General features: G+C 45.3%; 1 protein-coding gene and 1 long non-coding RNA gene across 2 annotated transcripts; one reads left to right on the plus strand and one right to left on the minus strand.

The window, feature by feature from the left end:
• Window positions 1-7,114: 7,114 nt before the first annotated feature.
• LOC125616885 lies at window positions 7,115-7,842 on the minus strand. Its single transcript, XR_007347659.1, has 2 exons — window positions 7,700-7,842; window positions 7,115-7,548 (listed from the first exon to the last, which is right to left on the minus strand). It is a non-coding gene; the product is annotated as an uncharacterized LOC125616885 (long non-coding RNA).
• A 6,241-nt stretch (window positions 7,843-14,083) lies between these two features.
• On the plus strand, window positions 14,084-21,408 carry Cbr3 (carbonyl reductase 3). The gene is made up of 3 exons (XM_015478748.2): window positions 14,084-14,935; window positions 16,294-16,401; window positions 20,918-21,408. The coding sequence occupies exons 1-3, from the start codon at window positions 14,647-14,649 to the stop codon at window positions 21,352-21,354; spliced, it is 834 nt and encodes a 277-aa protein (XP_015334234.1). The 5' UTR covers window positions 14,084-14,646; the 3' UTR covers window positions 21,355-21,408.
• The last annotated feature ends 6,004 nt before the right edge of the window (window positions 21,409-27,412 follow it).

A 27,412-nucleotide genomic window follows, 5' to 3' on the forward strand; every position in this document is an offset into this window, starting at 1 on the left:
AACCCAGGGCCTCGCACATATTCAGGACTGAAAGTATTGATTCACAGCTGGCTCTATTTGACCACAAGATGCTTTCCCTGGTGAGTTCAATACAAAGGGAATCCACCTCATGTCTGAAGCCTTGCTTTTCTGTTGTATTAGGCTATTCTGCCAGCCTTTTCTGCAGAGAATTTCCCCTTGAGGAAATCAATCCTTAGCTACTGTCACCCTTCAAAATTTATGAACGCTAGCTGGGCAAGGAGGCGCATGCCTGTAATTCCAGCGGCTTAGGGGGCTGAGACAGGAGGATTGTGAGTTCAAATTCAGCCTCAGCAAAAAGCGAGGCACTAAACAACTCAGTGAAACCCTGTTTCTAAATAAAATTTAAAAATTTTAAAATAAATAAATAAAATTTAAAAATTTAAAAATTTTATTTAGAAACCCTGTTTCTAAATAAAATTTAAAAATAGGACTGGGGATGAGTGCCCCTGAGTTCAATGCCCAGTACCCCCCAACCCCCAAAATTTATTAACTCTAGGGGGAGGAAGGAAGAGAGAACCAATCCCTGCTGAAAGAAAACCAAATATCCACCCATCAACTGTTAATCAATACTTACTGTTTATCTGGTTTTTAAGCACATTTTAGGAAAAGTTTACTTTGGTTACATGAACAAATGGGGCTCTTTTTCTCCAACCCGCTGTGCTCTTATCTCCTCTGGTTCACAGGTTCACACCCAAGACTGTTGGCCCTCTTCTCTCAGCTGGAACCCCATCCTGGCCCTCCCTCCTCTGCTTGGACCCTTCTGGTGCCCTGTTGCTGCTTCTCCAGGCACAAGAGAACATTGTGTGTGGTGTGTGAGTGGGATGTGTACCCTTGCACTTGGGAGAGGGCACACACAAGTGTGTACATATTTCCTACAAGGAAGCTAACATAGCTGGCCCTCTGGTTTGACTTAAGGTTCAGAGAGTATAAGATGTTTCACAGTCGTGAAGAGAGAGAACCAGAGAGCACATTGTAAGGGAACCCCATGGGATTTGCTCCCTGGTGAGTGCAGAGCCAGCAATCACAACCAGAGGTGAAAGAGTGAGGAAGGTTTACTAATGCAGCAAGAAGGGTGTGCACTGGAGATTACTGTCAAAGCAGTATCTCCCCAACAAAGCGAGCAAGGAGCTTCTCATACATAATCATAGAGGAAGTATCCATCAGCCCAGTGGCAGGGGTCACTCATCAGGTGTTCAGAAAACCAGTGGACTGGATTGCCTCTGGGTGGGGACCTCACGAAGAGCAAAGATTACTTCAGGACACCTGAAGGGAGAGAGTCAGATGCAAGGTCAGCACCATAAAAAAAATACACCCTCTCTGGAGGGTCTTCACTGAAACACACACAAAACAAACCTGGATGGTCAACAGTCACTCAAAGGGACAGCAGCTCCCTCCCTCATGCATAGGTGATTGCCTTGGGCTGACAGTGTGCCTCAGGAAAGTTCATGGCACTCGCCTATGAAACAGTCATACTAAGTGGGATCTTCTCACACTCCTAGATGTGGGACTGTTTATAGAAAAGAAAGGAAGCCAAAGAACAGTAAGGGCTGCAGTAAGCCACCTTTACATTGTGGGAAATTCTATAGGACAAATGACATGCTTTTTTTTTTTTTTTGTAAGGGGGAATAAGAAACCCATAAGCTAAAGATAATCAAGAGACATAGCAATAAAAAGCCCTATGTAAACATGGATTGTATCCTGATTTGTAAAAGTCAACTCTAAAATATTTAAAACAATCAAGAAAATTTAAGCTCTGATTCAGTAAGTTAAGTAAAGAAGTTGCTAACTTTGGGGGTGATTGATACCGGTCTTGGAAATCAGGATCAGATCCTCGTTCCCCTGGTGTTGAAGATTAAACACCCAAGAAATGCTGAGAAAAGTGTAGAAAGCAAGTCTTATTTACAGAAAAGAACAGAAATAGACTTCTCTGGAGAGAAGGGGACCCAGAGCTGGTATCTGCAGGAGGGGTGTGTGTCTTGTCCCTTTATAGATCTCAAGTTTCCCACTGCCCCCCACTCCCTATCTTGCCTGTACCACCAAAAGATGGAAAAAGAGCTGTCCTGGAGTTACTCATTAGCAACTCCTTGTGTTGTGAGGAGGGATTCCCTGGAAATATCCTTGGGGTAGAGGGGGTTTTCTGGAGGTGTTAGCATTCCATTTCCTTTTCTTTGATAATTAGCCCCCCATCTTTCTGACCTGATCTTTTATTATCTACCCTGAGTATCTGTCTTTTGTTCTTGGCTAATTCCCCCCTCTGATTAAGGGAACCCTTACCCCTACAAGGGGAAATGGGTGATGACTGCTCTAGCTACTTCAGGCTGAGAGGGGGCAGCATGAGACAAGCAGTTTGGTTTCCCTTTTAGAAATATTTCAGGTCTTTAAGGGGTCCATGGTAAAAGTCTGGTTTGGAAAGAACGGGTTGTAAAGTCATCTGGACATGGATGCTTCTATGAGAGAAACAAGAAGACATGAGTACTGGAAATAGATTAATACAACAATAAATACTGTAGCATGCAAACATGCCAACTAGTGTGATGATGATAATGAAGACTGGAATTTGTCCACCAGGAGGCACCAGAGAACCAAGAACTAAGAAGTTGTTCCCACGACGAGCCGGTGAGGACATAGCCTCTATCTGGGAATGTGAATCTTTAAGACTATTAGTTACATTTTCAGAATTGTCAAGAATATAAACACAAAACGCAATTTTTATAATGTCACAGAGATCCCTTTATTTCTGTCACTTAGGGCTAGATAATCATATTAGCAAACACAGATCAAGTCTGCCTATGTAGGAGGTTAGGAAGATTTGTAGGTCTTAAATTGACTAAAAAAGCTTCTGACTCTGATAGTCTCTTTTGATAGTCATTAGGCAATCCTGTCTAACAACCCTTCTTATATAGATAGTCTCCAGTCTCACTCTTGGTGGGACTGATACAGTATACATCTTAAGTTAAATTAAAATAATTATTATCCTTCCTTTTAAATGCTCAGGTATGGCTGTGCTTTGGTGATAACTTTCTTGCCAGGTGTTTAAGACCAAGCTGGTCAAATTGACCTTATTCCTATCTATTGTTAAGAGTTGGCTAAGGGCTTGGGTTGTAGCTCAGTGGTAGAGCACTCTCCTAGCATGTGTGAGACACTGGGTTCCACCTCAATACCACATAAAAATAAACAAACAAAAGAAAAATACTGTGTCCACACTGATGTTGGGGCCTGTAGCCAGCAGTTTCCACCCCTCCTTCTATGCATGACCTCTGGTTTTAATTGCTGCCTTACCAGTGTGGTCACAACCCCTGTGCTTCTTCATAGGTGGCCATGAAAAGATGTAAGCCTCTGGATTATCCATCCTCCCCATGTGACTTGTAACCCTGGGAGTTAATCATTACAAGTCTTGTAATGAATCCTGATCCATCTGTGTGGAGTCTACCATTAGTTAATGAACTTTGGAGGAGCAGACTTGGGCCTCACTAGCATGGAGGATCATAGCTGAATATAATTTATACTTTTAGTGCCATTTGGGTTTTTTTAAACAAGAACTGAGAAGTCCTTTGGCCTGCACACAGGAACCTCAGATTATTTCCTTCCTCTTTATAGAACAGGCTGAGCTGTGGGATGGTATTGAAATTTGTATTTCCCCTGATGGCCATGACTCTCTGTTGGAGAGTTTGTATTGAGACCATGTTTGGCAGCAGCAGAACCCTAGGGGTAAAGGCTGGGATAGAGAGTCTGCACTCGCTGTGGCCAAAGGAATCTCCAGAGGGTGATGAGGACACGTAGTGGTTGTTGAATGCTTAAGGCCCTTTTCCTGGAGGAGGAGTTTATGGAAGAGGAATTGAAAGCACCTCCAGATACAGCAAGAACAGAGGGGACATTCCCTACATCCTTGTAAGGGCTTCCTATATGAACAAAGGGAACCCAGGCATTTCCTAAACCAATCCCTGTAAAACGTCCCCCTCTCAACTGGAGTCTGATCTGCGAGGGGAGGGGGTATTCGGGAAGAGGGAGCACAGGAGAGTGCAGATCAGCTCATCTGGAGGTGCCTGTCCCTGGGGGATTCACTCAGCACTGCTTGATTGATCAGTCCCCCTAAGTTGCCCTATGAGGGCTGTCGGGAAAGGAGGTCAGCAGAGAAACCTTTGAGATTCACCAGGGAGTAGCCCCCTCCCCCGCCAGAATCTCGCATTGTGTCACCCCTCTGTTCATCTATCAGGGCATGCAAAGGCAAACTGGGTTTAGGGACACTGTCTAGGGACACAGATGCTATGCCATCCGAGCCTGGGTAGGACAGTGAGGAAGAGCTTTGGCAGAACCCAACATGCCTGATCTGCAGGATAGGTGAAGAGGAGCCACCTAGGTGAATCCCCTCACCTGAGTCTTGAAGAATGGCAGCTTGCACTAACCACGTTTAATTAGCCAATGGGTGCCCATTATTGTCCCCCAGAAAGAAACACAGAAGGGTGCACCCCAGAAAGATGTGGGGTGTGGAGGAAACTTAGCTTGGTGACGATCCTGGATGAGCCCCCATCTGATACTCACCTTGAAAATCAGAATTGGGTCATTGTTTCCCCCGGTGTTAAAAATTAAACACCCAACAAACACCCAGGCAAGAAAACAAGTTTTATTTAAGGGATAGAACAGAGACAGAGAGGCGGTGGGGTGGGGCTCCTCAGGAAAGGAGCTGGGACCCAGAGCTGGTGCCTCCGGGAGTGGGGATGTCTTACTCCTTTATAGATTTGAAGTTTCCTTTTTTCTCGTGCCTACAGACCAAAAGGCAGGGAAAGAGCCATCCAGGGGGTAATTGCTTGTGTTGGAAAGTGTGATCTTGAAGTGTTAGCAATGGTTAATGGGGAGTCCTATCTCCTTGTCTTCTTTTCTTTGGTAATCAGCTCTCTGTCCCTTGCCCCTGTTTCATCCTGATCATGTAGTTTAAAGAAGAGTCCTTGTGTTTTAGGAGTTCATGGCAAATATGGAAAAATTAAGGTGGCTTTGATTTTAAAAACCAATCTGTGGGGTGCGCGTGAGGGAGTCAAGGGAGGTACTTACAACAAGACTGTGGATGTGTTAATAACTGCTGAAGGCAGGGTGGCAGAAGGGGACAGTGTGGGAGAGATGGCACAGACTGACCCCAACCACCACAACGGTGCTGCTCAAAAAATCCCTAATCAGAGACCTTGCCACTTGCGAGCCAGCTCAGCTAGAAGAGTATTTTCTTTGATTAAAAGATCTCAGTACAAGGGTTGCACCAAAGTAAGTAGACAACCCCTAGAGAAGGTCTCAAGTCAAAAACTGATAAGAGGGTGAAAGTCTAAAAATGTGGCCTTCACTTCCTACAGTTGTGAGGGAGGCAGGAAGGGAGTGTCCAGCTGTCCTGACTGCCCAGTCCCCAGTCCATTTGATATGTAATTCTCAAGAAAGTGGTGTGGTGTAGGCAGCGAGCTAGCAAAAATAATAGACTGTTCTTAAATCTCCATACTAATGATGCTAAAAAATGAACCATTAATCAGAGAACTCTCTTCCAGCCCAAAGCACCCACTTCTGTCCTTCTCCCCAGCCCTCGTGGCCCTCACTTGTATTCCTTCAGTGGACTCCGAGCCTGCCTGTGGGGAATCATCTGACCTTGAAGAATTTGAGATCCCAGGTAAAAAGAAAGAACGTGGGATGGGAATGAGCCCATAAGAGAAAGGCATATCACCAGGTTGTTAGCTGTTGCTCTGGTGCTTTCAGGCACAACCACTTGTGCTTGCTGCAGGGAGGGGACAGCTGCTGCACTTTTGAATGAGTTGACAAAGTGGAGTGGTTCTGTTTGTCTTTATTTCCTTATAGAAAATCTTCCACGGATCCAGCCCCAATTCACCTAGTCACTCTGACTTGCTCTTTTCAGGTGACCTGGAGTAAACTTTACACAACATTCAATTCTCCACCCAGAGCATTCCTTCTGCTATTTATCTTAAACTTGAAATGTGTAACCCTTGAACTGAGCGTGCTCAGGAATATGGCCACCTTGACCAGAGGAGACTTTCCTAAATGAATATGTATAAATTTCCTCCAGAAAAGACCCTTGCAGTGGGGCTCCGGGTACAGGACCCTAATCCTGGAGACTCGGGAGGCTAAAGCAGGGGGTTCCCAAGTTCAAAGCCAGCCTCAGCAACTTAGAAAGGCCCTTGAAAAAAACCAAAAGGGTTAGAGATGTAACTCAGTGGTAAAGCAGCTCTGGGTTTAATCCCAGTTCCCCAGTAATGAGGAGGAGGAGGAGAGCCTAGCTCACTGGTAAATCACCCTTGGGGAAGCCCCTGGTTTTCTTCCTTGGGGAGACCTTGTTGAGAGTATCTCCAGTGCAGCTCCATTCTTGATGCAAGTAATAAACCTTTCTTGACTCTTATCTCCTGGTTGTTTACTGACTTCGCTGTCACCAGGGGGCCAACCCACTGGGTTTAGTTACAAGGTAGCAAAAGGATATTCGAATATCAGAACTGCAGAATGGGAAGTGCCGACAAGAATCCACAAAGCCAAAGAGTGGTTTTGAGTGTGTGTGTGTGTGTGTGTGTGTGTGTGTGTGTGTGTTCTAGTCACCAAAGAAGGCTTACAAACAAGTGAAAGTACAAACAAAACCCTGGGGAAAACATTCATAGCCTCATGCACAGGACTTAATGTCCTTGATAGTATAAAAACGTTTCAGAAATCAGTAAGGAAAAGCAGACTAGCCTCTTAAAATTCATTTGGAACTGCTTCCCTGTACCTGTAGAGGACAAAAAGGTAAAAGCGACTCTATAAATGAGCTACTGCTGTAACAACTCAGCCTAAATTTACTGTGAGTGTCTCTACCCCGGGTATCTCATGCTGCTACAGGACAGATGGCTGGCCCAGGCTTGACCTGGGATAGCTCCCATGTACAAGAGCAGCCTCAATGCTTTTCTAAACTCTGCTCTTATCACCCCTACCCAGGTTCCATTCCCCAAAGCAAGTCAGTATTGGAGAAGGAAAAACAAAACAAAGCCTTTTTGTCACCTCCCCCCACCCAGGTTCAGTGCCTAGCCTCCACAAATTTGACTGACAATGCCGCAGTCTGGCTGGGCACAAAATCACAAGCCACTCAAGCAGGAACAAACTTTATTTTTGAAACTGCCGCCAATGCCCCATATGCTCCCGGGAAGATTGCCAACCGACCCACGCGGCGGTCTCCCGGACCCCAACAGGAAGTCCCTCCCCCGGAATTCCCTCCTACCGCACTTCCCCAACCAATGGGAACTCTCCAGGAGTCCGGTAGCAGGCTGAGGTGAACAGCAGGAGTCCAATATCCATATAAATGCAGATCTTAACATAATCATATCATCTCAATGGCTTGCTGGCGTCACCTTTCAACCAAAAATGCCATGCATCATATTATTTGGCTGTGGCTCTTAGCATCTTCCCCCTTCTGTAAGACTGATTCCATGTAGAGAGTGAAGGCCCAAAGAGGAGAGCAGACTCCATCAAAGAAGGGTAAGTTGTGGAGACAGGACGAGGCAAAGGAAGGTGGCATCTGACCTATAGATTGGGAGGAAGTTGGGAGAGTGGTGGGAAAGGGTCTCCAGGGCTGGGTGGGGTTGCCCTTTAATAGTCCACAAGAAGAGCTAGGAAATTCACTAACCAGGGGGCTGGATGTGGACACCAACTGCAGCATGTGTCCGGTGCTTACCAGGTGTGCTGTTCATGTGGATTCTCAGTCCGAGGGTGAGGCCAGGAGTTGACAGTTAACAGAGGGGGAAGCAGGTTCCAAATGCAATGGCAGCGCAAAGAAACCACTGAGTGCAGCTGCCCTGGGCTCTGGAGTGTGCCTCTGGCCGAGTGCGATGGTAATCCCAGCAGCTTGGGAGGCCGAGGCAGGAAGATCGTGAGTTCAAAGCCAGCCTCAGCAACTTAGCAAGGCCCTAAGCAACTCAGCAAGACCCTGTCTCTAAATAAAATACAAAAAAAGGCTGAGGTTGTGGCTCAGTGGTTAAGTGCCCCTGGGTTCAATCCTCAGTATAATAATAATAATAATAATAATAATAATAATTCATGATAAACAAGGGACTGGGATGAGCTCAGCAGTAGAGCATGTGTGTTTAGTATGCGCAAGGCCCTGGGTTCCATTCTCAGCACAACAACAACAACAAATCATGATAAGCATATCAAAATTAAGTAACTTAATACACTAATTAAAATGAATTTTAAAAATCTTAAAGAAAGATTCTGTGGTGGGTTGAATAGTGCCCCCCAGAAAATAAAAATTCATGCCTACCAGCAACCTCAGGATGACCTCTTGCTAATAGGGTCTTTGCAAACGTGATTACCTAGGTGAGGGCTAGCCATAAAGCCAATGACTAGTATCCTTATAAGAAGAGTCAAAAGGGACAAAGAAACTGTGACATAAATACACAATGGAGTCCTATTCAGTCATAAAGATGAAGGGAATTCTGCCATTTGTAGGATAATGTAGGGAACTTGGGAGCATTATCCTAAGAGAAATAAGCCAAACCCAGAAAGCCACAGGTCATGTTTTCTCTGAATGTGGAAGCTAGAGAGGAAAAAGCAAAGTGAGGTGGTGGAAACTTATGAAAATGGAAGACCAGTAGAGGAAGGAGACCAAAGAGAGGAAGGAGGGAGGGAAAGGAGAGATACTGGGGAGAGAGAGAGCGACTCAATCACATTGCTCTATCAAGGGCATATACAAATACGTAACAACGAATCCGACTATTATCTATAATAATCATGCACCAATAAAATATTGGAGAAAGAGGACGAGGAAAGGCGATACAACAGGCACACTGCAGCAAGGGTGGCCGTGGGAAGACGGAGGCTGAAACTGGGGAGATGCTGCTGCAGGCCAAGAGCAGCAAGGATTGCTAGCAACCACCAGCAGCAGCCGGGAGAGGCAAGAAGGATTCTTTGCCAGAATTCTCAGAGAGAGCAAGGGTCGGTTGACACCTTGGTCTGGGCTTCTGGCATAGAACTAGGAGAGAATACATTTCTGTCCTTTTAAGCCACCCATGTGGGGCCCTTTTTAAGAAATCCGTGAAGTGTTGTCACTAGACCACTAGAGGGCAGCAAGTCCCACTTAGACAAATGGGCCCCCAAAGTTACTGTTGTTTACAGAGAAAGCCATCTTTTGAATGTCAAAGTTATTATTTATCACTTCAATTATTACAACCATTATTATTTTTCTGAATAACTGTTGACTTTTGCAATAACCAGCTGGGAGCTTCTTTTAAAGAACATTCTTGTCCTTTTGTCATTTCACATGTAGGAGGGTCATTATAGGATAAATTCCCCAGTGAGTCACCTTCTGGCAAAAGATACACCTTTTAAATTTTCAAAAGATAGGCCCTCATTGCTCTCCAAGGAAGTAGTAGCACATTATACTCACCAGAAATGTATGGAATGACGTTTAGATTTAGGTGTGACAGTACTTTTCCAAGCTAAGGGTTAAAAAAGCAGGCTTCGCAAAAATCAGTGGCTTGTGTCCTAGGGACAGATAAATGACCCTTGGACCCATGTTTTCTGGCTCAGGGGCTTCCGCAGCCTGATGCCTCCTGGGGTACCCCTCTCCAGGCTGCCATAGACTTGACCAATTTTCCTTTGGGCACGGAGCCCAGGCGTGCAGACAGCACACTGAAACTGGTTGTGTCACATTGGCAGAGAGAACATCTTCCTCCAAGACAGCAGAATAATTATAACCAGAAGCTCCCTCTTCCCTGAGTCACTCTGAACCTAAAGGCCAGAAACCAACCCAGGACACCAAAGGGATAGTCACCAGAGTGTCCTCAAGAATAGTCACACGTCTGCTTGTCCTGCCTGCCCAGTCCTGCTGAGGCCAGGGATGGCCTCACTGAAGCACTCAGGCATACGGGAGACAGCTCAGTGAGGTGGCACCAGGACTCGCTTCTCCCTGTCCCCTCCATGGCACTCAGCACCTTTGTCCTGAATCTAACTCACCTAATGGTCCAGCCCTAAGAAGGACAGGCAGGGAAGGACAGGGGATGGAGAAGGGAAGTGGGGAGTTACCAAGGTGTCTGTCCATCTTTCCTTCTGACTCAGGAACCTGACCTTCATCTTGCTTCCAGAAGAACAGTGGGGCCCATTCCTGCCCAGACCTGCCTGCAGCAACCCGGCTGTCTTATCCACAACACAATAGTGCTTCCTGTAAGGTGAGGCTGGACCAGCTTCTCCTCCCTCCCCTGCCTGTTATCTACCTCTAGCAAATTAAAACTGGCCCACATGACTTCCTAGCACAGCTCCTATAAACTGGGAAGACATCAACAAGTAGCTGTAAACAAACAAACATATTGGTTTTAGGTGGTTGTCTGTCTTCCTTTGCAAAGAATATAAGTGGGTGATTAACTGGGAGTTACCATGAGACAACACTGCCCTAAGCACTTTTGTAATATGAACTCACTTAATCCTTGCAGCAGTCATAAGAGTTAGCACTGTAATTATTCCCATTTTACAGATGAGTAACCGGAGGCACCGAGAGACCAGGAAGGTCATACAGTGAGTAAGTGGCAAAGCTGGGAACAGCAGATGTCAGACAGCCTCTCCCCTTTATTTCATTCTTCCTCATCCCTCAGAAACACCCAGGAGTTTCTCCCTTTCTGAAATATTAGCTAGTAATCCCAACCATCTGTCCAGCCTGCACTGGTACAAGGGAATGGTTTCCCCAGCCCTGGGTGTGACACAGGAATCCTCCCTGATAACTGAGCTCATTCCTGATGCTGCCCCAATACATTAACCCCAAATCAGTGGCTTACAGCAAATGCAGTTGTTGATGTTGGAAGTCCCAAAGTGCAGGGTCAAGGCAGCTTCACTCCCTCTGGAGGCTGTGGGAAAGGAACCCTTCCCCAGGCCACCTGCATCCTCTGGATCAAAACTCCTCCCTGCAGCATCGAGGCCAGCAGCGCAGGTCTTGCCTCCCTGGTCACGTCTCTCTCTGACCCTCGTGTCTTCTACTCTTTGAGACTTGTGACTACACTGGACCCACCTGGATAGACTGGGGCTTCCCCATGTCAGGGATCCTCAGTCACATCTGCAAAGTGAAGCCACTTTCACCACCCTGGGGACAGGTGTTTTGCAGGAGGGCACTCTCCTATCTGCCGCAGTAACCTATGACATTTCCAAACCCTTTCTCTTCTCTTTCAAAGACCCCAGCTCTTTTGAAGAGGATGTCATTTTTATCCAGTAACCTGTCCCTTTAACCCAGTGCTCTCAAACTCTGCTGCATGTTGAATTCACCAGTCCTTCTGTCAAACCCCTAACCAATCACATCACAATACCTGGGACGTGTGCCAGGTATTAGTGCTGACTTTTTTTTTTTTTTTTTTTTGGTACCAGAGATTGAACCTAGGCGCTTAAATACTGAGCCACACCCCCATTCCTTTTTATTTTTTGTTTTGAGACAGGGTCTCACTAAGTTGCTTAGGGCCTCACTAAGTTCCTGAGGCTGGCTTTGAACTCGTGATCCTCCTGCCTCAGCCTCCTGAGCCGCTGGGATTACAGGTATGAGCCACTGCATCTGGTTGAACACTTAATATTTTTTAAAAAATCTCCAGGGATTGCAATATGCAAAATTTTGGAACCATTGTTAAGATCAACAGAATTCCCACACTACCCCCCACAACCCTTCAACAATGAATGTGAGTAGGGCTGGCCACACCCTACATCATCTCAAACTACCTGCTGTGGCTTGAGTACGTTTATCCCTGTGCAAACTCATGTTGAAATGTAGTGGTGTTGACAGGTGGTGGGCCCTTTAAGAGGTGATTAGGTCACGGGGGCTCTACCTCTTCAGGGATTAATGTAGCTCTCACAAGAATGAGGCCGGCATCATCAGACCAGGCTGTTTTGTGGAAACCAGAATCTCCCCTCACTGTCCTGTACACACAAGCTCCTCCCAGTAGCGCCTGCTTCCCCTTTCCAATAGTCTATCATGATACCCAACAAGGCCCTCATCAGAAGCTGAATGGACATCAGTACCACAATCTTGGACTTCCAGAACTGTGAATAAAATCAACCTTTTTTCTTTATACATTTCCCAACTCAGATTTTGTTATAGCAACAGAAAATGGACCAAGATAGTTGGCTTAGCTCTGGTCTCAGTGCTATCCCCCAGGATCCCTTCCTTTGGAGACCTCCATTCCTTTAGGCTTCCTGCCTCCCTTCCTTACCAAGCTCCAGGGCCATCACATCATTCCTTCTGCCCCCAGTGGCCATGATTCTGCACTCCAATCCTTTCCTTGCAGACACCTCCCCTGTTATAATTTAACCACTGTACCCCGCTGCACTAGCAGCTGGACATTTGAGAGTGGGAGGATCAGGAGGCTGACCCAGCTTTCTTGATCTCTAGGACCACAGATCCCATGGGTCCTGGATTCAGAGTCTGGACGCTGCCTAATAAATTACTTTACTACTCTGCAAAATGACTGTTCTGTTCTAAATCTCCCAAACTAATCTTTCTCAATGATGACTCAACTTTCTCAATCTTCCAAGAACTAACAGATGCCCTCAGGGCACATCTGTAACCACCCCACTCACTGTGCTGCAAGAGGAAAGCTGCCCTGCTGCCCTGCCGCCCCGGCCTCGCCCGCGTGGTCCTGGGTCTCTCCACTTGATCTTCCCACAAAGTTTATTGTTGCAATTACTCTCTTTCCTTCACCAACATCACCTTTCTCTGAGATTATTGCTTTTACATAAAACATGCTTTAATATGTCTATGAGAAGAAAAAAAATATGTCTATCAGTTTTTGAAACTCCTTTCTTTTTTAAGAGATGGGGGGGTCTCACTGCCCGCACTGGCCCCAAACTTCTAGGCTGACGTGAGTCTCCTGCCTCAGCCTTAGCCTCAGCCTCAGCCTCCCCTGAGCAGCTGGGATTGCAGGCATGTGTCATTGCACCTGGTTGTTTTGAAACTCTTTAAAAAAGAATTTAATTAGTCAAAGTACGTTCTCTGATCACAGTGGAATTAAGTTAGAAGTGTCATCAACAGCAAGATAACTGGTAAATCCTGAACAACTTGGAAATTTAATTTTTTTTTTTTAAAAAAAGCACTTCTAAATACTGTTGGTCAAAGAGGATATCAAAAGGTAAATTAGGAAGTATTTTGAACTATACAAAACTGAAAACAACATGTTCAATATTTGTGGGATTCCACTAAATAGTACTTTAAAGGAAACAGTTCATAATGCTCATATTAGACATGTCTCCAATCGAAAATCCCAGCTTCCATCGTAAGAGACTGAAGAGCAAATAAAACCCAACTGAGCACATAAAAAGAAAGATCAGAACTGAAATCAAAATAGTCAGAAAAAAATGGAGAAAAAAAGATCAATAAAACCAAAAGGTGGTTCCTTGAAGGGGAGAAAAAGTTAAACTTTAAGCCAGAGAGATCAGAGACAAAAAGAAAGGCCAGGTATGGCCGAGTGCACCTGTCTGCTACTCCGGAGAATCATCTGGGCCTCAGAGTGTGGAGCCAGTGTAGTAGGCAACAGAGCGAGACCCCTTTCACAGCAACCAACTAGCCAAACAAAAAATCAAACTGGTAGAAAACCTTAAACTTTCTTAATCTTCAAGAGGAAAAAAAAATGATATACTGGGTTAGACCAGCAGGTGCCCACCTTCCCGACCTTGGGTATTGGCTTTATAGAGAGGGTGGAGTCAGGGTAACAGAGGCACCAGGCAGTTTGGCCAGCTGGGCTTGGGAAAAGTTGAGTCACGATGAGATCACAGCCATCCCCCCATCTGGAAGTCATCAATCAAATAGGCTGGGATTACACGAAAGAAGATGGGTGGAGCTCTAATTGCATGCACACCTTGACACGCCTTTGATTTTGTTGGTGGATGCACAGATCTGACTGGGAGGGGAAACGCAGATGGATCTAGATCTCTTTGGAGATGACTCTATAGAGATATATCCTCCTTGAACAAAGCTAAAGGCAGACTTTACACCACAGAGGTACGTTAGGATTAAATAAAACATTCCTATAAAGGATCTGGCACTCAGTAAACATCCTCTCCCACTTGGGGGCGCACAGGGGCTCACAGAGCGGTGTAGCCCGCCACACCTGTCTACTTACCGAACTTCGCTAATTCTCTCCGGAGCGAGCCAGAGGATCGTTGTGTGCAGAAGCAGTTACTATGTCTAAGTATTTTCTTTGCGCGTTAGGCAAAAGCGAACATTTTCATTTTGCAATGGATAATGGGCTCACGCCCAAGAAAATTACTCAGCACTTGTTTTTCTGTCTTTGGAGTACTCCCGAAATAGTTGCTTCGGTCCAGCTGCTAAGAACCCGTAGCTCACTACGACCGGTGTGGCTTAGAGGAGAGCAGTCTCGCAGATCGCCTCTCATTTCAGAGCCTGGATCAAAACCCCAGCGCCGGGAGGAGGCGGACCCGCAAGCTGGGGCGTTACGAAACCTTCGGGATCAGACAGCCCCTCCTCAGAGGGGAGGGACCGGCTCCGGGGGCCTTGTTCTCTAGGAGTCGCAGCACTGGACCCCAGATCTTAGATCTGCGCCTCTACTCCGACCCTGGCCCGGCTCCGCAGCGCGCACCCGGGGTGGTCCGCTGTCAGGTCCGCTCTCCACACAGGTGTCCCGCGCTGTCCACCCGGCCATGTCGTCCTGCAGCCGCGTGGCCCTGGTCACGGGAGCCAACAAGGGCATAGGCTTCGCCATCGCCCGTGAACTGTGCCGGCAATTCTCGGGGGACGTGGTGCTCACCGCACGCGACGAAGCGCGGGGCCGGGCAGCGGTGCAGCAGCTGCAGGCCGAGGGCCTGAGCCCGCGCTTCCACCAGCTGGACATAGACCACCTACAGAGCATCCGCGCCTTGCGCGACTTCCTGCGCAAGGAGTACGGGGGTCTCAACGTTCTGGTCAACAACGCGGGCATCGCCTTCAAGAGTAGGTGCGGGGCTTGGAGGGAGAACTCCCCGAGGCGCTCCGAGGGTACCGGCGACAAGCCGCAGGCGCCCCCACTGTCCACTACTGTGATCTGGGAGGGCGGTGCCAGCCCCTGGGGATGCGCTCAGCTCCCCCTTGCAGGGCGGTTATTCGCTTTCCTGGATTGGGGAGCTCTGACACCGCGCGCCCTGCCTGCCCTGCCGGCACGCCGGCCTGTGCAAGCCCGTGCGCCGCCCAGGGGCCGCCCAGAACTTTCAGCTATGGCTGTTTGTAGGAAAACCGGCCTCCGGGGAGGGAGCCACGCCTTGCTAAGCTCATCAGCTTTCCGTCCACTGCAAGAACCATTTTCTCTGCTAAGGGTCTCCAAAATCACTTGGCTTTCGCTTTCCCCGTGAAACAAGGGCGCATTCATAGATGCCAGGAGACATCTGCCCAGGACAGGAAATGAGTCGCTAAGACACAATTAGCGCGCACTTGCACATTAGTGGATTTCATAGTTTGTTTAATGGAGAGCTTTGATAGGCTCTGGCCAAAGGGAAGCGAGCCTGGTTCCCGCCCCCAGGGAGCTAATGTTTGTTATAAAAAATGCAAATATGGCTTTTAAGAAGCATCTTCCTTTAGGGGAAGAAATCAAGGAAATTATTTATTCCAGCAATTTGTCAATGAAGAGAGTTACTGAGTTGCCATGATCCAGGAGTATAAAGAAACAGGCCAGCTTCACTTACAATGAGGGGGGAAGAGAAGCCTGAGGCAGGAAGAGGGAAAGAACCGATTGTGCCGAAGTAGCTCTGCGTTTGGCCCTGGGCACGCTCTGCCACGGACCCAAGTCTTCCTCTCACCAGCACCTCCAACTCAGCCTCTAGGCTTTGGGGAGCTGCGAATTGACAGCCTCAGGAGTAGACTGCCGCAGTTGGCTGAGGGATTGGTGAATAAAAACCCGGCTTCCTAGACAAGAGGTCTAGATATAGCCCTTATGCGCGGTACCCGCAAACCTGGGCACAAACTGGGTGCCCAGGCTCCACACCTGCTGAATCAAAATCTGCATTTTAACACAAATCCCAGGTATCTCCTGTGCCTATCAAGTTTGAGAAGCAGCAGCAAAGCCAGGGGTCTGGAAGTGGGGCGGGAAGCCCAGAAGCTGCAGCATTACCAATAAGAGACTCCCTGGGTGTGGCCCCAAAAGCTGTTTTCACAGGCCCTGCAGGGGATTCCCATGCACATTGAAGTTTGAGAACCAACCACGAGAGATTTTAAAAATTAGCTTCTCTTTTAATTAGTTGTTACGCAATAGAATCCATGTTCTCATGAGTGTGTATGTGGGGGGTGACTTTTTCTTTGTTTCTTTGTCTTTTTGAAAGTGGATGATCCAACACCCTTTGACATTCAAGCTGAGATGACCCTGAGGACAAACTTTTTTGCTACTAGAAATGTCTGTACTGAATTACTGCCCATAATGAAGCCTCATGGTAAGTCCAGGGGATGGACTGTCAGGTTGTGTTCCTTAGGAGGGAATAAGCCATGAGCCCTCTGGACTGGCCCCGAGCAATTACCCAGGGCTGCTGCTGTTTCTTTTCTTTCTTCCTCTTTTTTTTTTTTTTGGTGGTGCTGGGAATTGAACCAAGAGCTTCCCACATGCTGGCAAGCTCTCTATCACTGAGCTACATTCCCAGACTCTGCTGTTTCTTTGTAAGGGGGTGGGGGAAGGGAGATTGAAGATTGTCCTAATTTCTCAAGTGTCTGGCTCCTTGCTTGAACATTTCGGCTTTCAAAGAATTGTATGACAGACCACAATGCTCTTGGGATCCAGATCACATGATCTTCAACCCTCATGGACAAAATGTCACAAGTCCCCAAAGGCTTTTCAGTGAATCTCCTCCTCCCCAAGGATGTGCCCACACCTGGCTTGTATGGGGGACCTGCAGGATGGTGTCTGCTCTGGCATTGTGACTTTCCCTATGTTCCTTTCTTACTCCCAATTTTGCAAGCTGATTGAGAAAATCTGAAATAATTTTTCTTTATTAGTAAATACAAAGCCAGGTGTGGTGGCACATGTCTGTAATCCCAGAAGCTCAGGAGGTTGAGGCAAGAGAATGGCAAGTTCAAAGACAGCCTCAGCAACAGTGAGATGCTAAGCAACTCAGTGAGAGCCTGTTTCTAAATAAAATACAAAATAGGGCTGGGGATGCAGCTCAGTGGTCCAGTGCCCCTGAGTTCAATCCCTAGTATGCCCCCCCCACACACACACACACACAAAAGTTACCTGTGATTCTGAGAAGGATTGTGTGGTTTATTAGAAATGTGATTTTGAATAGGATTATCTCTGAATGCAAGCATTTTTAAGTCTAAATAGGTATACGGTGAAAGGCACACTTCTGCTCCCTACCCACTCACTCCCAAGCTCCACAGGGATTGATTTTCTTTATCAGTTTCTTAATGGACTGGGATCACAGAAAGCCTGCAGACAGAGTTGTAGGTTCTGGTCATAGGAAGCCTTTGGTCCAGGTGCATGGAGCTGGTGAGTGCCCAGAGGCCAGGAGATGGAGTTTACAAATATAAACCTAAGTAAATAAAAATGCATATTTTCAAAACTCCCTTTTTAACACAAATGGTGAAGATTAGCACAGTATTTGCCACCTTAATTTTTTTTTTTTTTTAAGATTTAATCTTGCAACATTTCCCAGGTTGGCCTAGTCTTCTGGGCTCAGTGATCCTCCTGCCTCAGCCTCCCAAATACCTGGGACTACAGACCCATGCTACCACACTCAATGTAAATCTTGCTTTATGTTTGCTTTACACCTCTGGGGCTCTTCCCAGATTAGAACAGAACGTTTTCTGTTTTTCCACTGCAGGGCTATCTTTTACCAAGTTATCAGGAAGTCTTCTCCCTGCTGAATTTTACAGTCATAAAATTTAAGAGCTGAAAATTGCTGATGAAGCCTTGCGTTGCTTCACCTCCACTTTCCTGAGAGGGGAATTGGAGCCAAAAGAACTGAACACACACACACACACACACACACACACGTCTTCATGGATTTGGAAAATGTCTCCTAGTTTCTTGATTTCACTACTCAATCAAATTAGAATAACTTGTGCTAGTGAAATAGGAATTAGAGTGTCAAATGATTATAAACCAAGCCATTTTGAAAGACAGTGAAAGACTCGAGGGAGAATGGGGTTTGAGAATTAATCCAGAGCAGGTGAATATCTATCTTTAGTCAGTTTCCAAAGTTGAAATCTCTAGTTTACAAAATGCTAATATTTGTGATTTTTAGTAAACCTGGTGTTTACCAGAAGGGAAATATTGAGCATTGCTGCTTCCTAATGTCTCTTTGTTTAGCTCTAAAATGCATTTAAAATTTTAAAAAGCCTTTGGTTTGCTTGTTTGATTCTGAGTAAATTGGCTAAGCAACCTTTGAGCCACTAGAGGGAGCTACTTGCCCACTCCTTCTAGAATGAGGCTGTTTCAGGACCAACAGGGTCACCTGGACTTCAGATGAGGGTGGGGTGCAGTTCTCCTCAGAATTAGACCCATCTGTTGACTAGGTTCCTACATTATCACCCAGCCTCTCTCAAAGGTATTCCCTTAGATCAAAGAGGACCCCTCTTCTGTAGAAGGGTTTGCATTTCCTGGAAGGCTTTGAGTAGCTCCTGTAGTTTGTTTCTTCTCTTTCTTCCTTCCCCTGTAAATGTCATTCCTCGAGCAGCCAAGTATAGAGAACAAAGCTGTATAGAAAGCAATGAGGAATTCATCACCAATGTAGTATTCTTGCCAAAAATATTGAAATAAATTTAGTTATAAGAAAATCAGACCAATCCAAACTGGGGGAAATACTACAAAATAATGAACTGGAATCTTCAAAAGAAAGGTCATTATCGACTAATCTAGATGAAAATGGATTAAAAAGATATGACAATTACAGGGGCTGGGGCTGGGGCTCAGTGGTGGAGCACTTGCCTAGCACGTGTGAGGCCCTGCATTTGATCTTCAGCACCACATAAAAATAAATAAATAAAATAAAGGTATTGTGTTCATCTACAACTAAAAAAAAAACTTAGAGCGATGACAACTACATGCAGTCCAAAATCCCACATTGTATCTTGGATTAAAACAAACAAAAAATATAAAGCAGCATTATATGGAATGGCTGGGGACATCTGAACATGCATGCCACTGGAGATAACAGGGTTATACAACAGTGTGAGGGCAATCATGCTATGCTTCTGGTGGGGAAGGCCTGTTACCACACAGTCAGGCTCTGTACCTCTGGTTCTATAGGTGGGGATTCAACAACGATGGACTGAGAATATTTGCAATTTGTAAAACATAGTATCTGTATTGAAACTGTTCAGACCTTTTTTCCTTGTCATTATTCCCAAATAATACAATGATTTACATAGCATTTACATCGTATTGGGGGTTATGAATAAGCTAGAGACCACTTAAAGCCTATGGTAGAATCTGTTAAGTTATCTGCAAATACTATGCATTTTATAGATGGGACTTGAGCATATGTATATTTGGTATCTGCCGGGCCCTGGAACCAATCCCACAACAACACAAGAATCACTTAAACACTAAAATATTTGAGGAGAGAGTTTAAATTTCTGCAACATGGAGAAAAGGAGGGAGGGAGAAAGAAAAATGGGGCAAAATGTTAATCATCAGTGAACTTAGGTGAAAATGTATGTATGGGCTTTGCTGAACATTTTGCAACTTCTCATTAGTTTTCAAAATTTAGGAAAGAAGTATGTACCACCATAAAAAATGAGGGAGGGAAAGAATGAAAGACAGACTGAAGAATCACACATACCTGTAGGATGAGTGTGATGTTGGTGTTCAAGGAGAGACTGAGGGTATCTCCATAAACAGGGCCTTCAAAGAGGTCCACCCCGCCCCAAATGTGCACCTGGGGTGGATGCCACTGATGTAGAGAATGTGAATTCAGAACAGCATGTAAGAAAATAACTGCCAAGTTGGGCATGGTGACACATACCTGTAACCCCAGCCATTTGGGAGGCTGAAACAGGAGGATCACAAATAGCCTCAGCAATTTAGGCTATTTAGCAACTTAGCAAGACCCTGTCTCAAAACAAAAAATAAAAAGGACTGGGGATGTAGCTCAGTGGTAAAACACCCTTGGGTTCAATCCCTGGTACCAAGAAATAAAAATAAAAAATAAATAAAGAAAAGAACACTCCAAGATAGGTGGATTTGGATGGTGGATAAGATGTGCAAATTCGTGTTGGCTGGTTTTCGGGTTTCCAGCAATGCTTCAGATTATTGTATGGGTGCTGGCCTGCATATCGGCTTTCATGGGCACAACTGTCTCTTTAACAGCTGTGAATTATAATCAACATGAATATTAATTCATATTAGTTTAATGACTCATACCATATTATTATTAACTAGAGACTAACAATTAATCAGAAATCAGGTCCAGGATGAAGAATCAACCTGCTCCACTTGTGGACATTCCTGGCACTAAGGATAGTGGTATTCCCTGCCATCACTTGATCCTGATTTAGGTACCCAGGGTAGAAGTGACTGCCCGTGGCCCTAGAAATGTGCCAACTGAGGGCACTGGGAGCTGAGATGCAGAATGAGGGTACTGTCCCTCAGAAAGCAGGCTCTTGCAGCATATGTGTCGAAGGAAGCTGTTGTATAAAATTGTCCAGTGAGTCTGCTACAGATGACAGTTCCACCATTTCATGGAGAATTGCTGCAGAAGGGAAAACCTATTCTTGATGGAGCTGTGTTTTTTCTTCCCTTTGGGAGAACAGGAGCCCAAATAAATGTATAACCCCCCCCCCACACACACACACACACACTGCCCCGCCCCCACACAGATTTTATGCCTTCTAGAGTTGCTTTTTGATGTTTTTCAGCCATTAAACCTGCACCATGCCTCAGTTGTTGCTGGGTATCTTCAGCTGACCAGTGCTGCTTTGTGATGTGCTTCCATTTCTATTCCTCTGTTCCAGGGAGAGTGGTGAATATCAGCAGTTTACAGGGTTCGAAAGCTCTTGAAAACTGCAGTGAGGATCTACAGGAAAAGTTCCGATGTGACACACTTACCGAGGGGGATCTGGTGGACCTCATGAAAAAGTTTGTGGAGGACACAAGAAATGAGGTACACGAGAGGGAAGGCTGGCCCAATTCGGCTTATGGGGTGTCCAAGTTGGGGGTCACAGTCTTATCGAGAATCCTGGCCCGGCGGTTGGATGAAAAGAGAAAAGCCGACCAGATTCTGCTTAATGCCTGCTGCCCTGGATGGGTGAAGACAGACATGGCCGGGGACCAAGGCTCCAGGACGGTGGAGGAGGGAGCAGAGACCCCTGTCTATTTGGCCCTCCTGCCTCCAGATGCCATTGAGCCACAAGGCCAGCTAGTCCGTGACAAAGTCGTGCAAAACTGGTGAACATCTGCTTCATGGCTTGATGTTTAATAAATGTTGGTGGAAGGAACAAGTGAATTCAGATGTGGTCGGATTCTATTTCTGTGGTTGAGAAGAAATGTCCACTAGAATCTCCCTGGGAGAAAGATGTCTCGTTCCAGCCCTGGAGCAGAGCCATTTTGCCATCTGTAGCCTGAAAGAAAAGGACATATCAGATTTTAGCAGGCATCGTGATTACATGGGGAACTGGTAGGCATATCACTGTTCCCACCCTATAGTTTCTGATCCAGTAGGCCTAGGGTAGGCCCCAAATTTGCATTTCTAACAAGTTCCTAGTAATGCTGCTGCTGCGGCCAGTCCTGGGTCAGCAGGTTGAGAACCATGATATAATGGTCTTAAGAGCTGAGGAGTCCATCTTGGCCATTTTCCAAGCCATTCCTTGCTGTTTCTAGTTTGTTGATTCTGAAGGGTCATAATTTATCCTGTTTCCCTAGCTCTGCAAACTTCCTTTTGTATTTCATTCTGTCTTGCTGTATTTGAGTCTATTTTTATTGGTTCTGTCAAAAGGCAAAATTACAACAAATTTGAAGATCTAAATTGACTTTTATTTATAATTCTCGAGTGGGGCAACATCTCATCCCATAAAATAGTGAGTGTTCTGATGAGCCGAGCCCAGGATGGGAAAGAACTAAGGAAGGCAAGGACAGATGAGAAACAGATTGGTTGTTTCAAAGCTATTTTCTTGTAAAGGTTAAAAAGGAGAGAACTATGTTTGCAGGCTAAACCTGGGTTGTTTAGAAATTTGGCTATCATCTCCCTCCTGGTTTTCTGTTTTGACCTGGTGAAGTGTAACTTTAGCATGAACAACTCCACCTAGTTTGGTCTGGTAGACCTAGTGTAGGAGCTCAGTCCAAACCAATGTCTCATTTAAGAAACGGAACTTGAAAGACTCAGGAGAAAGGTCTTGTTTTATTAGGATGTAATTTCCTCCATACTGGGTTTGAACCCAGGGGAGCTAAACCACTGAGCTAGATCACCAATCCTTTTTATTTCTTATTTTGAGACAGGGCCTTGTTAAATTGCTGAGGCTGGATTTGAACTTGCTATCCTCCTGACTCAGCCTCCTGAGCAGCTGGGATTATAGGTGTGTGCCACCGTGCCCAGCCATACTGGGTTTTTAGCTGGGTTTTGTGTCTGTACTACTGCCCAAGGCTGCCCTGCCACGTCTTTCATCATTGTGCTTTCCTAACTGCAGATCATCTCCTTCCCCTGTTGACACCCCTCTCTGAGCTACAGCCCAGAGCAATTTTTTGGATGAATCCCTGAGTCCTTTTTATAGTATCCATGACAAGAGAGTCCACTTGTGAATCACAGTGACTCATTGCTTTCAAGTGGGCTTGGTTTTGAAACTCCTGAGTGCTGGCTATGCCTTATAGAAAAAAAAAAAACAAAAAAAACCTGGAGACCAAATGATCTTATCAAAGAGAGAAATTACTGGCAAAGGTTTGTAAGGGAGTTAAGACTTGAGAAGGAGCGGCTAACCAAAGGAGACCCCAACAACTCAACAGTTATGTGATGGAGAGGATACAAAGGGGGAGAAACTGCAAATTCATTCACATCACCAAGTATATGACAGCTGTTCAATGTGAACCAGTGATGGTATACTTGATCATCATATTCACAAAGGTCACAGCCTATGTCCTAACAGTTCCTTTCAGACATAAGGAATCAGTAAAGCATAGAAATTTTCAAGGTTGTGTTTATTTGGAGGACCAAGGCTAAACAAGGAAACCCTGTTATTTCTGGCATATATGTCTTCATATTTTTCTTGACTTTCCATCACCTCAAAGTATCAGCTTAACTGTCACCTCACTCTTTCATCCCCTTGGCATGCAGAGAAGTCTGAATCCCACCCAGACTGCATTCCACTTCCTTTTAACCCATTTTTATATCACTCAGTAAGTCTAATATCTATTTACCTTAGGCCATAGCTCCTAAGACACTTTGATGGTTTTTCAACAAGTTTCCTGAATATCTCCCATACCCTGGTCTCTCCCTCCAGCCACCTTCCAGATTCCTGCTGATGATGAGCAATAGTTGGGGAACCACAGAACTCAGGCTCTGGCTAAGTCACAGACAGAAAGTACACAAGTAAACCACTCCTTGTTTTATTTCTATTTCCTGTTTGTCTCTAGCCAGTTCCAGCTTGACAATTAGATTAGCACGTAGCTCACTTGGAAGATACATAATTGTCAGCTGTTGGCCAGAATGACGTTTCCCATGAGAATTGCTGCAGGGGCCCTCGATGGATGGTCTCCCCAGCACCCTCTGTCCAGGTATCTCCTGCCTCCCCTCTGCTTCCTCAAGAGCTGAGCTTCAGCAACTGGAAGGTGACTTTGCCCTGCAAGCCTCTGTTGACTGTTCCAGGTGTGGGTCCTTCTAAAAAGTAGGACCAGCTAGATAGGATCAGAGCTGGTAATGCGGCAACATCCCATCCATTATGGTCCCAGGAGCAAAGGGAGCCAGGCCATGACTAGAGAAGAAGGTCAAACCTCAAAAGGAACATTCAACTTCTCTAGAGAAGGCCACTCCCCTCAGTGGCATCCCTTCCCTGGCTTCAGATCTTTCCTGAAATTCTGGGTTGTAAGAGATGCTACAACAGGCTGGGGATGTGGCTCAAGCGGTAGCGTGCTCGCCTGGCATGCGTGCGGCCCAGGTTCGATCCTCAGCACCACATACAAAGATGTTGTGTCCGCCAATAACTAAAAAAATAATAAATAAATAAATAATTAATTAATTAATTTAAAAAAGAGAGAGAGAGAGATGCTACAAGATACCCTTTATTGTGATTCAGATCTTAAATGTGTCCCCGAATCTCCTGTGTTGAAAGCTTGGTCCTCAGCCAATGGTGCTACTGAGATGGAAATTCTAGGAGATGGGCTCTAGCTGGGGGAAGTAGGTCACTGGGGACATGCACTTGAAGGAACCCCAGTCCCTTCCTCTCTCTGCCTCTTGGCCACTCTAATGTGGGAGCAGCTTGGCTCTGCCACATGTTCCCCACCAATTGTTCTTTATCTCCACAGGTCCCAAGTGACCATGGACTGAAACCTCTGAAACCGTGAGCCAAAATAAATCTTTCCTCCTTTTAAGCTTATTTTTCTCAGACATTTTATCACAGTGATGGAAATCTGACTAATATAGCTTTGTCTCCTTAAAATGTCTCTTTTCCTTAACTAGGTCAAATTGGAAAGTGGCTATTTGTGATCCAAAGGAACATTGTAAATAGAAGTACACTAAAGTATTTCATGGTATGCTGCAGAGAAAAGAATAATTAGGCTTGGGATCAAAAGGAAAACAAAATCATGAAGTGAGAACCCATGGCATGCAAAGCTTTGTCATACTAGTACTTTTCCAACATGATTTTACATAATTCCACCACAGTCCCTTAAGGTCATTTTTTTCCCCCAAATGAAGACATAAAGGATAAGAGAGGCTAATTAATATACTTAGGTTCATAGAGCTATGAGTCAAGCCTGGACCATATCCGGGACTATCTTACTTCAAAACTCCTTGGTGCTTGGCATCTGTAGCTTCTGCAGTGACTCTAGAGACCACGGATAACTCTTGGTGTAAAAATTAAGGGAGATGGGCTGGGATTGTGGCTTGGTGGTAGAGTGCTCGCCTAGCATGCATGAGGCACTGGGTTCAATCCTCAGCACCACATAAGAAAAATGAAATAAAGATACTGTGTTGTTAGAGTCTGTAAACAAGTCAAAATAACACCTGGCATTTTGCCAGGGGAATGTTAGAGTTCGTAAACAAGTCTGGATGGTGCCTGGCAAAATGCCAGGTGTTATTTTGACTTGTTTACAGACTCTAACACTGTGTGTCCACCTACAACTAAAAAATAAATATATTTTAAAAATAAGGGAGATGATATAGCTAATCTAAATGATTTGTAAGCTATCTGGCCATTAGATCCCTAAATTATCCTGGACACATTTTTTCCATGGAGAAATGAAGTACGGTTTAAATGCAGCATATTTTAAATTGGTCCTCCTGTACTGATGGAGCCAATGGACACTTCTACAACAGCTTTTCTGTGGTGTGCTTTTCTAGGTTCATGCTTGTGTGGTAAACCCATGAATAACACCAGCTTTAGACCTGGTCCTTTGCCTTTCCCTTCCTTTACCAAACTGCAAAAGGAATTGTGACAGACCAAAGCTCTGAACAGCAATGTCATGTGGAGATGAAATAGGTGATAATGATGAGCAGGACAAAGGTTTCCTTGTTACTGCAAGTTGACCACAAATTGGGCGCAGCATCAAATAGAGACATGCACAAGATTTCTCCTCCACTAAGAGAGCAGTGGGTATGAACGCTAGGATGAATGCTGCTGGGTGGAGCAGAATTACTTTATAGAACAGGCCTGAAGGGTCACCAATATTTGCATATCAAAACTGAGAATGCATTTAACTGGTCAGTGTCTCCAATGGGGGTCAGCCCTAGTCTGAGAATGTAATGGGCTCTGGCATACAAAGTCTTCTTTACTATCAAGAGAATACTACAGTTCAGATGTAAATTAAAGTTGAAATGCTAATTAGTTTGAATACTGTACACAAGGAACCAGCTCTACTTACACATCTTAAAGAGATGAAATAGACTTTTAAGTGTGACAAGACAAGTTGAGAAAGAAAACAAATTTGCCTTAAGAATAGTCAGTTCTTTTTCAGTGGTGCTGGGGGTTGAACCCAGGACATCGCACATGCTAGCTAAGCATTCCACCACTGAGCTATACTCCCAAGCGTGTTATTTTTTTTTCCTAGTTGTAGTTGGACATGATACCTTTATTTATTTATTTTTATGTGGTGCTGACGTTCGAACTCAGTGCCTCACATGTGCTAGGCAAGCACTCTGGCACTGAGCCACAACCCCAGCCCCCTGTTTGGTTCTTAATGTTGTAATGCTTCCTGTCAATCTTGATTATAAATTGAGTTTGTTTTTTTTTTAAGGGTTTGCAATACTTGAGTGTGTCAAACTTATTTTAAATGAATTCCTCTCACACCTGGAGTTCTTTATAGACAGGTGGCATATCTCCAAGGCATAAATTTATATAAGTGTGTTAGGGCAAATTTGTAGATGTTGGCTTGGACACAAATGGAGGCTCTTTCTCTTTAATGTTCAGTATAAAGAGGTTCTTTCATCTCTGCTAGTTCAGAACTGCAGTGAGTGTGGCTAGGACTTGAACAATCTAAAAAAAAAGAAACACTCATTTGCCAATTTTTTTTTTGCCACTTTGTCTGCCATTTTGTGAAAACAGAGTTTATCATATCTTTATTAGGAAATAAATTTTCATAAAATTCATCTTCTTCCCCCTGCTAAATGTGGCTTAACCGTTTAATTTTTCTCTGCTTCTATTTAAGATGACTCCTAAAAGTGATAATTAAAGGATTTACATCTGGGATACTTGGGGTGTGGCAAATGGAGATAGAATCAAATCAGGAGTGTGGCTAGGCCAGAGATCCAGCATCCTGGTACATTGGGAGAGATGATAGATCCACTTAGGAATCTGGTACAAACTATACACCCCCTACTCCAGAAACATACATATAATACAAAGTGTTCTATACAATTTCCAAATGTCGGTGGACTTTCTTCACTCCCCAAGCTCATTCGTGGACTACTTAGCCTTAATGAAGCCCAGACCAGATCCAAAAATTCCTAAGGGCTTCTCCGGGTTAAAAGGGGAGCGGCCACAACAGACATTACAACCTGAATCAACAGGTGGCAGTACTTTGATTGGCTGGGAGTCCCAGCTGGGGCAACCAGGATAGGGCCAATGCCCTATTCCGGGATAGGGCAAGCTAGGGTGACTCCCTCGGCCTCACTTGTTGCTTCTAGCTCTGCAGCTGTCAGGCCAGGTGGCGTGGGTCTAGATGATAGGAAGGGGTGAGGGTTAGTCCGGAAATATTAATGCTAGAGTTGACATGAAGTCTTCCTTCCTGGGCCAGAGCACCCATGAAGGGATCATTCCAAGAAGTGACCTCACTTCCCCTGACCTCTAGGGATAGAACAGGCCTGG

This window comes from Marmota marmota, unplaced genomic scaffold (assembly GCF_001458135.2).
Source record: "Marmota marmota marmota unplaced genomic scaffold, marMar, whole genome shotgun sequence".
NCBI classification, from domain to species: Eukaryota; Metazoa; Chordata; class Mammalia; order Rodentia; family Sciuridae; genus Marmota; species Marmota marmota.